The sequence below is a fragment of the Ovis aries genome, chromosome 1, assembly GCF_016772045.2.
Source record: "Ovis aries strain OAR_USU_Benz2616 breed Rambouillet chromosome 1, ARS-UI_Ramb_v3.0, whole genome shotgun sequence".
NCBI lineage: Eukaryota > Metazoa > Chordata > Mammalia > Artiodactyla > Bovidae > Ovis > Ovis aries.
The window spans coordinates 174,286,264-174,299,360 of NC_056054.1; the positions used below are offsets into that span (position 1 = coordinate 174,286,264).

At 44.0% G+C, this 13,097-nt stretch overlaps 1 protein-coding gene and 1 pseudogene across 2 annotated transcripts in view; both read right to left on the bottom strand.

The window, feature by feature from the left end:
- Positions 1–11,471, bottom strand: part of MYH15 (myosin heavy chain 15) — a 152,066-nt gene extending 140,595 nt beyond the window's left edge. The window contains exons 1-2 of one of the 2 annotated variants that reach the window (XM_060404248.1): positions 11,384–11,471; positions 1,063–1,169 (exon numbers count right to left, since the gene is read on the bottom strand). In XM_060404248.1, coding sequence (XP_060260231.1) covers positions 1,063–1,169; positions 11,384–11,471 — 195 coding nt within the window. The remainder of the gene's footprint in view (positions 1–1,062; positions 1,170–11,383) is intronic. The other variant, XM_060404253.1, reaches the window with a different exon arrangement.
- On the bottom strand, positions 3,099–9,799 carry LOC105613641 (kinesin-like protein KIFC1; annotated as a pseudogene).
- Positions 11,472–13,097: the final 1,626 nt, after the last annotated feature.

Here is a 13,097-nt window from a genome sequence, read left to right on the forward strand (position 1 = left end):
AAATTTACCTAATTTGTGATTTTTTTAAGTGTACAGACACTGCAAGGAAGGCATATTAAGACACCATAACGGTAGTTTTTGAGTGGCCTCCAGAATTTTTCAGTTCAAATGATGATACTTTGAATCATAAACTGTACAAATACAAAGATAAGGGTATGAAAAAGATAAACTTTCTTGATAATGATTGTAACTGTCTGTTATAGGATGTGGCCTGTTATGGAGTTGGAATGGGCAGAATTGGAAGGAGACTGAAGAATTACATATGGGCAGGAAATCACCTGTAAAATCCAAAAGGATATGTTTGTTGAGTCAGAGCAGAAATAGGCCCAATTCTCCACCATGGAGCTGGCAGGCACCTGAGGTCAATGATATTGACAAAGGTGCTGAGAATGGGCTGTCTGCTCAATGGGCTGTCTATTGCCTGTGGTTCTGAGTGCCTAAGGGACAGGGAGAAGGGGCTGGGGACTGTTACAGCCTCACTACGCATTCTCTCTAAGATGCCTCACCATCTAACTTATGCCCCAACATTTGACCTAAGTTCCTCTTTCAAAGGTCATGGGTGACCTCCTGATTCTGAAGTTCAAGGCTTTCCACAAGCCCTAAATCTCTTTCTCTAGCATTTAATGTTACTGACCCTTACCCATTTCTTGGCTCCTCTGACACTGTTCTATTCTTATTCAAATTATCCCACTCTTTCCTGATCCTACTAACATAGCTTGCTTCATATTTCCTAAGAAGGACAGTATTTACTCAAAGTAAATATTTCCTAAGGTTATTACTTATTCCAAGAGGTACTTTTAAAAAAGAGCTTGAAATATGACGAAAAAAGTGGGAAAGCTGTGCATGCTAGCTAGCATCAATGAGATTTACCACTAGCAATTGGTTTACTCTGATTCTTCAGTGTTTACCATCAAATCTTTGAGAATAAGTGGAGGAGTTTCTTAAAAATAAATGAGTTTTCTAAAGTGGGTCAGTGGCGTCTCCTACCCCAGGTTATTAACAAAACTTAATTACTGAACAGCTAACTTAGTCACCCCAGGGATGAAATAAAGATTTCTTTACCTTTCCATCTGTGGTCTCAACAAGTAGTCTGCCATCACCTCCACTCCCTTTAATCTCAGCCTCAATATAAGCATTCTTCGCATCATGAATCCAGCACTTTTTCTTCCCTACAGAGGAAAAAAATGGATTCCTAACTACAGTTCTTATAGGAAATGTACATTGGACAGTTTCATACTGACAGACATGGTCTCATTTCTGGGGTGTGCTTATTGACTTGGAGTCACCAACATAGGAAATTGCAAAGTTAGATAAAATCATGAAAGCCCATCCTGAAGATAAACCCACTTAAGGACTGTATAGGAACAAGAAATATTTTAGCCAATGGAGACTGGAAACATTTTGCTACGTGACAGTTAAGTGCCAACCATTGCCCACCCCTCCATCCCCAGCATTTACCTCCCACTAACAGCTCCAGGTGCTGGGCGATTGGCCTGGTGCTCTTACCCTTTCTAGCTCCTCTCCAAAAAACATCACTCAAGAAAAGTCTGGTTACAACTAAGTGAAAATTTAGATTACTGTGCATGTCTGTCTGTCAGGGTTTCTTTAGACCTTATTTTGGAATGAAAGCATTAATAATAAAGACATTATATGGTAGAATTGGAGGCGGGGGATGATTGAGGAGAGAGAATGAGTTATTTCTGTCATACATCTTAACTGATTCATACTTTCCCCATATATTATTTTTTTTCTTTCTCTCTGCCTCCTCTGCTCCATGTCTCACACGTTAGCAAAGCAGCCCTACAAAGGGATTAACCAACAAGAGGCTCTGGGTGAAACAAGCCAGAATTCTTACGAGCAGCTGAGGCAGCTTCTCTTGGCCTCACTGAGATGCTTCTCAGCTCCTCTTCCACCTGAGGCAGATAGCCAGGGAAGATGAATAAGAAACACACTTTGAAAAGAAAGTGAGTCTTTTTTAACTAATGGATTTTATTTTTTATTTATCTTTTGTTTTTATATTTTTAATTGGAGTAGAATTGCTTTACAATATAGTGTTAGTTTTTGCCATACAACACCATGAATCAGTTATACGTATACATATATCCCCTCCCTCCCTCCATCACACCCCTCTAGGTCAACACAGAGCACTGAGCTGCCTGTGCTACGCAGCACCTTCCCACCAGCTATCTTACACATGATAGTGTATGTATGCCAGTGAGTCTTATCAGAAGCTCAGGTAGACGGGGAGAGGTAGGAAGGAGAGCATTTGGCTGGAAGAAGGAAAATCCAAGTCCATGGTGGTGGGAGGCATAGAGAAGGCGCCACTGCAGCCTTGGCATTGGAGGGTAGTGTCAACTCCATCCCATCTCCCCAACCCAGGAACCACAATAGCTAGGAAGCCTCACTCCTGCAGGACAGGCAGCTTCACCAGACGACCCCCCAGAGATAAACGGTAGGACTTGAGGATAGAGTGTGAGAAAGAGTTGAAACTGGGCAGCATGCACCCCTCTGCCATCACGTCTGTCTCTGAAAAGAATCTCTGCTTCCTACTTCCTTGCTGTCACAACCTCCACTGTACTCTCTTTTCATTTCCCTGATTACAACCAATTCACCCCTCAAACTGCTGGGCAAGAGAATTTTTGTTTTCCTGGTTGAGTTTGCATTTGCTTCTACTTGCTTGCGTTTTAAATACTGCCTTTAATTGTATCTATCATTGGATCTTCTTGCAAAAACTAATTTTGCTTTGTGTTGTGTTTATGGTTAGATGGCATCACCGACTCAATGGACATGATTTTGGGTAAACTCTGGGAGTTGGTGATGGACAGGGGGCCTTGCGTGTTGCAGTCCGTGGGGTCGCAAAGAGTTGGACACGACTGAGCAACTGAACTGAACTGTGTTTATGAAAATAGGCTTGTTTTTGAAAAGCACCATTTGCATATATTGTGTGCATTTAAGGGAAAGGTACTATATTTTAAAATTCTCTTCTTTATTTGATAGACCCAGGTCTCAGTGCTCTCTCCCAATAAAACACCCTCCACACCACCCCCTATGTGTCTCACACATACACACACACACACACACAAAATCTAGATCCATCTTCATTTCTTATTGACCTGGGCAGTACCAATAACACACTGGTTCACCTAGGAGGCAAAGTGTAGGGAGTTGAGGGACTTGGAGACATTATCTTCTAGGGGAGAAATGTTCACAAACATGAGCATCTTAGCACTGCCACTCAGAGAGTTCTAAAGCAGGTAGATGAGCTTGCTGTTTCAGTAAGGCCCATGGGACTCCTTGTTGCTCAAGGCCATGGTGACCAGCCCCAGCGTGGACAGGCTGCTATTAATGGCATGCGTTTCCCGAAGGTGTTCCTGCTCCCCAGGGCCGAGGGATAAGCCAGGGTCTAGCTGCTCACTCCCAGCCAAGTCCACAAAGCTGAGGGGGGCTGCACACTGCAGGCCTCGGCCAGCATGTTCCCCAGAGATCTGCAGCTGAAACACACTGTGATACATGAGGAGCGCTCCTTCTGGACTGTACGGGCGACAGCCCAGTTCTGGTGGGCTAGTCTCTCTCTCACAGGAGACCGGAACATAGCGCATGCCAGTGACATTAAGCTCCTCGCTGCCTGGCCCTGCCTGGTGAATCACACATTCACCTCCTTGGCCCTTCCGGGTCCCAGTGGCCAGTAGGTCTCAGACAGTCTCGCTGTAGATCTAAGTAACTTGCCACAAAACTGTAGGTCCAGCCCTGGCCACTTAGTTCCTGGGCCACAGAAAAGAGGTGCCGCAGGGCCCAAGGGATCAGCCCCTCCATCTGGGGGTCTCCCCTAGGCCCACCCCCGATGGTGAAGGTCTTACCACTGCCTGTCTGTCCATAGGCAAAGATGCACACTGGATAGCCATCCAGGGCTGACTGGACAAGCATAGAAATCTCCTCAAACACTTCATCCTGTCCACTCCCTGGTGGGAAAACCTGGTCAAAGGAGAAGTCATGGTGGGTAGGGGCAGCTGGCGCCCCACTCAGGGTCCCACACTGCTTGTCAGACCAGGAGAGGCTGAGGCGGGTTGGAGGGTCAGAGGGCCCACAGGGGCCAGAGGGAAACTGGAGAAAGCCAGGCGGTGGGGTGGACTCCCCTGGAAGGATGGGGGGGAACCAGCAGAACACACAGATGTTGCCTTTGAGTTCCTGCAGTTGCTTATGTAACTGCCGGCTCGAGCCCGTGGAGACATTTTTCCCGCTCAGCCAGTGGGGCCTCCCAGACTGCAGCCCAGGCCTCCTGTTATTTTCTTCTCAGGCTTCAAGGCCTCCTCCATCTGGTCAGGCCTCCTCTTCAGCCTGCCTCCCAAGAGAGACAGCCAGGAAGTGGCCTTGGGCGGGGGTCTGTTCAGCTCTACTCTCCCCTTCACTTCCACCAATGGGGACCTCTGCTGCGGCTCCATGTCCAGCTTGGTGCCACTCACACTGGGCAAGCGCAATGAAGAGGACACAGAGCCAGGGTTCCCGGGAGCCACGTTCGCTTGAGCGCTCACAACACAAGAGTATGCACACTCCGTGGTCCTGAGCTGCCTGCCCCGCCTGTGTTTATAAACCAAGTGTTATTACTTGAATGAAACAGGGGTACCATCTGGCACAGATTTTCCTTTTGTTATTTATTAGAAAAAGAACCTAGGACAAGAGATTAAGGAAGTTGTCCAGAGTCACATAGATAATTAGTGGCAGTCATTAAAATAATGACTGTAGAAATTAGATCATTTACCTCCCAAGTCAGAACTTTTCCACTAAAACGTTCTTCCTCTATCTTATATGCTGGGCTTTTTTCCCTCCAATTTTTCCCTCAAAAATAAGGTTCATGATTAGTTCTTTCTTTTATCAGCCTCTTGATTAGTTCTTTCTTTTATCAGCCCTGGAAACTGTGGAAGAGAAGAATTTTCAGAAGCACTTAACTACCCAAGACCCAGTCTCAGGGCGGGATGGTTTTGAAGATGAAGTAAATGAACTCAGTCAACTTTTCTTTGCATTCTCATGAATAATTGCAAGGATGGAAACAGAGGGCAATGGCTTTGATTCAGGCTGCCTGGATTTTAGGCCTGGCTTAAAAATATGTGAGACAATGGTCTCAACTCTTTGAGCGTTAGTTTTCTCATCTGAACACTCAGGAGTTTTATCTCTATGATTTCATACTTTTAGATGATTAAATACCTTTTCCAAGATAAAGGGAACATATGTGTATTGCAAAAAAGCTTTAAAAGTAGAGAACTGTATCAAGAAAAAGAAATTAAATAATCATCCATAATGGAACTCAGAGATAACAACTGTTATCTATCTGAAGCATTCTTTTCCAGTCTGTTTTCTATGATACTGATTAAAATTGGAGTAGCACTATATTTAGTTTTGAAGTTATTTAAATAGTTTACTTTTTCTATAAAAATCACTTGCCTTTACCTTGAAATGGTGTTTTGTTTCTATTTCTGAAAGCACACTTCCTCCCTGATAGCCAGTGATTCCGGCTTTCTTTCCCAGGTATTATAATAATGTGTTGTGTTTGTTTTTCACATTATTGTCTTTATTTGATCCTCATGGAGGAAGGTAGGCAGAGAAAACAGATGGTCCCATTTTAAAGATGAGGAAACTGAGGCTCAGTAAGGTAAAGTGATTTGCTCTAATTAGACTGCCAGAAAGAATCAAGGACAGGGGATTGAAAGCAAATTGAAAGTGTTAGTCACTCAGTTGTGTCTGACTCTTTGTGATCCCATGGACTGTAGCCTGCCAGGCTCCTCTGTCCATAGAATTCTCCAGGCAAGAATATTGGACGGGGTTGCCATTTCCTTCTCCAGGGATCTTCCTGACCCAGGGGTGGAGTACCAGGTCTCCTGCATTGCAGGAAGATTCTTTACTGTCTGAGTCACCAGGTAAGCCCTACTTGGCAAATACTCTTATCACACTGCTTCCATTTGGCCTGAGTTCAAAAAGCATACTCCATTGTCTACTGGTCCAAGAGGATGGAAAACTTCTGCTGACTCTCTTTGTGCTTCCAGTGCATTTCTATGAGAAAGGACTGTTTGACCAAAAAAAAAAAAAAAAAATTAATTAGAAATTGTGTGGACTGTGATATTTTAAGTAATTTTTACTGTGCTGATTCTAAATTGTATCATCCAATTATCTCAGATGCTTTGGCATTTTGACTTTCTCCTGGCACTACTAGGATCTTGTCCCTCATTATCTAACTACCTGTGATGAGCTTCTGCATGACCACTTCTGACCTCAGGGGTAGTTCTGTTATTGTATATGATTTGATGGATTATAATTAGCTCCTGTAAATCCAATCACAGAAATGAAACCCAATGACTGGAAACTGGGAACTGATCCAGGACTGGTCTATGATGGAAATAGAATATCCTGCCTAACTGGCTTGAATTATAATTGGTTATATTAAACTCGAATGTTGACTACTTCGGAGTACTAGAATGACTCTCAGTCAGGGTTTATGCTGCACTGTTGAGCACTTTTTTTTTTGAATTGAGATATATAAGTGTCTTGATGCTGGATCACACTCTGAATCTGACTCTAAATCTCCAAATAACCAAAATTCAGAAGACAACCATGTAACCCAGACATGTCAAGAAAGGCGGCGGGGGGGAACATTTAGAGATTTTAATGTAGTACTCAGCCTTTATCTTATGGATAAATCCTCATTAACCTTGTTCTTGCTGTAACTACCAAGAAATTATTCATCAGGGAGAGCAAGTCTCCCAATTATCTTCTGTTTAGTGTTGGCTGAGTGACCCTCCTGATCTAGAAGACAGCCAGGGGGCAAAGTTCCAGCATCAGCAAAACCTGAGGAGGGCCCGGGACAACTTCTGTCTCATCCACCTTCCTGGAGCCTCTTCCTTTATTCTTCTTCCCAGTGCACCAACCCCTAAGGTCTAACCTCAGCCCCTCTCTTTACCCTGCTATTTAACCACACAAAGAGGCTTCTGAGAAAGGTTTTATCTAGGGCCCACCTGGGCATATCTGTGTTGTAATCAGTTCAGTTCAGTAGCTTAGCCGTGTCTGATTCTTTGTGACCCCATGGACTGCAGCATGCCAGGCTTCCCTGTCCATCACCAATTTCAGGAGTTTACTCAAATTCATGGCCATCGAGTCAGTAATGCCATCCAACCATCTCATCCTCTGTCATCCCCTCCTGCTCCCACCTTCAATCTTTCCTAGTATCAGGGTCTTCTCCAATGAGTCAGTTCTTCACATCAGGTGGTCAAAGTATTGGAGCTTCAGCTTTAGCATCAGTCCTTCCTATGAATAACCAGGTCTGATTTCCTTTAGGATCGACTGGTTTGATTTCTACTTAATCCAAGGCACTCTCAAGAGTCTTCTCCAACACCACAGTTCAAAAACATCAATTCTTTGGTGCTCAGCTTTCTTTATAGTCCAACTCTCACATCCATACATGACCGCTGGAAAAACCTTAGCTTTGACTAGACCGACCTTTGTTGGCAAAGTAATGTCTCTGCTTTTGAATATGCTGTCTAGGTTGGTCATAGCTTTTTTTCCAAGGAGTAAGTGTCTTTTAATTTCATGGCTGCAGTCACCATCTGCAGTGATTTTGGAGCCCCCAAAATAAAAGTCTGACAATGTTTCCACTGTTTCCCCATCTATTTGCCATGAAGTGATGGGACCAGATGCCATGATCTTAGTTTTCTGAATGTTGAGTTTTAAGTCAAATTTTTAACTCTCCTCTTTCACTTTCATCAAGAGGCTTTTTAGTTCTTTGCTTTCTGCCATAAGGGTGGTGTCATCTGCATATCTGAGGTTATTGATATTTCTCCCTTCAAAGCTTGATTGCAGCTTGTCTTCATCCAGCCTGGTATTTCACATAATTTACTCTGCATATAAGTTCAATAAGCAGGGTGACAATATATAGCCTTGACGTACTCCTTTCCTAATTTGGAACTAGTCTGTTGTTCTATGTCCAGTTCTAACTTTGGCTTCTTGACCTGCATATAGATTTCTCAGGAGGCAGGTCAGGTGGTCTGGTATTCCAATCTGTTTCAGAATTTTCCACAGTTTGTTGTGATCCATCCATACAGTCAAAGGCTTTGGTGTAGTCAATAAAGCAGAAGTAGATGTTTTTCTAGAACTCTCTTGCTTTTTTGATGATTCAGCAGATGTTGACAATTTGATCTCTGGTTCCTCTGCCTTTTCTAAATCCCACTTGACTATCTGGAAGTTCATGGTTCATGTTCTGTTGAAGCTGGCTTGGAGAATTTTGAGCAGTGCTTTGCTAGTGTGTGAGATAAATACAATTGTCTGGTAGTTTCATCATTCTTTGGCAATGCCTTTTTTGGGGATTGGAATGAAAACTGACCTTTTCCAGTCCAGTGGTCACTGCTGAGTTTTCCAAATTTGCTGGCATATTGAGTGCAGCACTTTTATAGCATCATCTTTTAGGATTTGAAATAGCTCAACTGGAATGCCATCACCTTCACTAGCTTTGTTCGTAGTGATGTTTCCTAAGGCCCACTTGACTTCGCATTCCAGGATGTCTGGCTCTAGATGAGTGATCACACCATCATGGTTATCTGGGTCATGAAGGTCTTTTTTGTATAGTTCTTCTGTATATTCTTACCACCTCTTCCTAATATCTTCTGCTTCTGTTAGGTCCATACCATTTCTGTCCTTTACTGTGCCCATCTTTGCATGAAATGTTCCCTTATATTTGTAATTTTCTTGAAGAGACCTCTAGTGTTTCCCATTCTATTGTTTTCCTCTGTTTCTTTGTATTGATCACTGAGGATGGCTTTCTTATCTGTCCTTGCTATTCTATGGAACTCTGAATTCAAATGGGTATATCTTTCCTTTTCTTCTTTGCCTTTAGCTTCTCTTCTTTTCTCAGCTATTTGTAAGACCTCTTCAGATGACCATTTTGCCTTTTTGCATTTCTTTTTTTGAGGATGGTCTTGATCACTGCCTCCTGTACAATGTCATGAACCTCTGTCCATAGTTCTTCAGGCACTCTCTCTATCAAACTAACCCCTTGAATCTATTTGTCACTCCCACTGTATAATCACAAGGGATTTGATTTAGGTCATGCCTGAATGGTCTAGTGGTTTTCCCTTCTTTCTTCAATTTTAGTCTGAATTTGGCAATAAGGAGTTCATGATCTGAGCCACAGTCAGTTCCCAGTCTTGTTTTTGCTGACTGTATAGAGCTTCTCCATCTTTGGCTGAAAAGAATATAATCAATCTGATTTCGGTATTGATCACCTGGTTATGTCCATGTGTAGAGTCTTTTGTGTTGTTGGCAGAGAGTGTTTGCTATGACCAGTGCATTCTTTTGGCAAAACTCCATTAGCCTTTGACCTGCTTCATTTTGTAGTCCAAAGCCAAATTTGCCTATTACTCCAGGTGTTTCTTGACTTTCTACTTTTGCATGCCAGTCCCCTATAATAAAAAGGACATCTTTTTCAGGTGTTAGTTCTAGAAGGTCTTGTAGGTCTTCATAGAACCATTCAACTTCAGTTTCTTCAGCATTACTGGTTGGGCCATAGACTTGGATTGCTGTGATATTGAATAGTTTGCCTTGGAAATGAACAGAGATCATTTTGTTGTTTTTGAGACTGCATCCAAGGACTGCATTTTGGACTCTTTTGTTGACTATGATGGCTACTCCATTTCTTCTAAGGGATTCTCGCCACAGTAGTAGATACAATTGTCACCCATCTATAAGATGGTGGAGTAGAAGGGTGTGCGCTCATCTTCTCCTGAGAGAACTCCAAAGTTACAATTCGCTGCTGAAGAGCCATCGTCAGGAGAATGTTGGATCCTACCAAAAAAAAGATACCCTACATCCAAGGGCAAAGGAGAAGCCCCTGCAAGACGGTAGGAGGGAGGAAATCACATTTAGAATCAAACCTCATAACCGCCAGAGATGCTCAGAGGGATCAAACAAACCTTGTGTGCAACAGGACCCAGAGAGCCCACAGAGACTGAGCCAGCACTGTTTTTGAGTGTCTCCTGCAGAGGTATGCATCAGCAGTGGCCTGCCACAGTGGCAAGGGCTCTGGATGTAGCAGACCTAGGTATGGCATAAGCCCTTTTGGAGGAGGTTGCCATTAATCCCACCATAGAGCTTAGAACTTACACACAACTGGGGAAACAGATTCTTGGAGGACACAAACAAAACTTTGTGTGTATGCACCAGTATCCAGGAGAAAGGAGGAGTGACCCCACAAGAGACTGACCCAGACTTGCCCGTGAGTGTCCAGGAGTCTCCGGTAGAGGGGTGGGTCGGCAGGGGCCTGCTTCAGTGTTGGGGCACTGAGTGCAGCAGTGCATGCATGGGAACTTTTGAAGGAGGTCTCTATTATCTCCATCACCTCCACCATACTTTGGCCTTAGGTCAAACAACAAGAGGGAACACAGCCCTGGCCATCAACAGAAAATTGGATTAAAGTTTTACTGAGCGTAGCCCTTCCCATCAGAACAAGATTCAGTTTCCCCCACAGTCAGTCTCTCCCATCAGGAAACTTCCATAAGCCTCTTATCCTTAGCCATCAGAGGGCAGACAGAATGAAAACCACAGTCACAGAAAACTAACCAAACTGATCACATGGACCACAGACTTGTCTGACTCAGTGAAACTTTAAGCCATGCCCAAGGGCCACCCAAGATGGATGGGTCTTGGTGGAGAGTTCTGACAAAACATGGTCCCCTGGAGAAGGGAATGGCAAACCACTTCAGTATTCTTGCCTTGAGCACCCCATGAACAGCGTGAAAAGGCAAAAAGATAGGACACTGAAAGATGAACTCCCCAGGTCAGTAGGAGGCCAACATGCTACTGGAGATCAGTGAATAAATAACTCCAGAAAGAACAAAGAGAAGGAGCCAAAGCAAAAACAACACCCAGTTGTGGATGTGACCGGTGATGGAAGTAAAGCCCAATGCTATAAAGAGCAATATTGCATAGGAACCTGGAATGTCAGGTCCATGAATCAAGGCAAAATTTGCAGTGGTAAAACGGATGGCAAGAGTGAACATCGACATTTTAGGAATCAGTGAACTAAAATGGACTGGAATGGGTGAATTTAACTCAGGTAACCGTTATATCTACTACTGTGTTGTAACAGTGCTTCCTTAGAGAGAAAACCTGTCATAGCAACCAGAACCAGGGTCTTGGCTGCCTCACAGGCCTCCTGCTCTTCCTCACAAACCCCCATCTTTACCCTCCACACCCTGAACTCCTCAATTGCTCAGAGGTTCACAGAGACAGACTGCACTCCAAGCAAATAAGTTAGGCTCCAGAAATGACAGCTCCTCCACTCTGATATCTCAGTTGCCACCCAGGAGCAGTAAAATAAAGTGAAGCTAGCAGCTGCCGCAAGACTTACCATCAAAGGCCATGGCCTTAAGCAGAAGCAGCTCATCCTTGCTTATCCTGAGGAAGGCCGCAGCCTCACCAAGCTCCGACAGGTCCATCCTTCTTAAAGTGATCCTCCCAGTCAGGCCGAGACCTTAAAGTGAGCCGAAAAGATTCACTCTGCAGAAGACAGGTGTAGGAAGGAACCAGGGGAAAGGAGGCATCAGGAACTGAGGGGATAAATTATTCACCATAGACAGACAATCAAGGGTTGAGTTTTCTTTTTAACTACCTTTCTGCCATGTCTCAAGTATATGATGAAGCTGTACACAAAGAGTCTGACTCTAGCAGGATCCATTTATGCAGGTGGCACAGCAAGTTCAATGCCTAGAGTCCACAATGCTTTTAGGGGGCCACAAAAATATTTTAATTTCTTCTAAAAGCAGAAGAAAAAGGGACTTCCCTGGTGATCTAGTGGTTAAGACTTTGCCTCCTAATGCAGGGGGTGTGGGTTTGACCTCTGGTCAGGGAGCTAAGATCCCACATGCTTTGTGGCCAAAAAACCGAAATATAAAATGGAAACAATATTATAACAAATTAAAGACTTTAAAGTGGTTTAAAAAAAACAGCAGAAGAAATATGTGAAAATAATATTAATGACCTATGATGATGAAACCAGCCTGGATTATATTAATCAGTCTTTGTATCAACCAACACGGTTGTAAAATCCAATTTTTAGTACTTTTTGTGAAGGAAGGAACCCGCAAAGACAAAAATGCCCACAGCCTATAAAAGTCATTATGCAACCCTGAAGCCCAGAGCTCTGACCCTGGTGGGTGGTGGGATGGAGAAGACAGAGAAACAGAGGGTTATGGACACTAGGGCCCTTGTAGGAGTAGAGGAAAGGCTTGCAGGTATCCAGGTACACCCAGGAAGATGGTGCATCGTGGCCAGATCATGGCAGCAAAGAGGGATGTTTTTCAGACAAATGCTCAGCATTAGTGAATAAGGAACAAAAAGGTGAGTACTGCAGCAGAGGTGAGTGTCTGGGAGCAGGCAGTACATGAAACTGCTGGTAGACATTTAGGGAGCTGGTGGGCTGCAGTCCATGGGGTCACTAAGAGTCGAACACGACTGAGCGACTTCACTTTCACTTTTCACTTTCATGCCTTGGAGAAGGAAATGGCAACACATTCCAGTGTTCTTGCCTGGAGAATCCCAGGGATGGGGGAGCCTGGTGGGCTGCCATCTATGGGGTCACACAGAGTCGGACACGACTGAAGCGACTCAGCAGCAGCAGCAGCAGCAGCTAGGACAGCACGTGCCAGAGGAGGGAAGCAGGCTTCGTGGTGAACAGAGTGAACAGAGTAAGGAGTACATCAGCTCGAGCCAGGCAGTGTCCAGCCTTGGATGGACTGGGTTGCTGGGCAAATTATCAGGACTAAATTCATTGCATGTTCACGCTATACCCTACACTTCACTTATTTTATCTTTAATCTGCACACTTCACATTTGAAAATGAGAAGAAACAAATCTAGGCTGTCACAATCCCAAATGAGAGGTCATTCTAATTGGACCAAAAAGTTCTTAGGTTTTTTCCTCTCCACTCATTTGCATGAGCAAGTCTTAGTAGTCCAGTTTTATAGATGAGAAGGTAGAGGACTTTCCAAGGTGGCTTAGCTCTGATTTACCTCATGACTGAAGAGCTCCATGGTCTATTCCCTTCTGAATGAACTGCAATCACT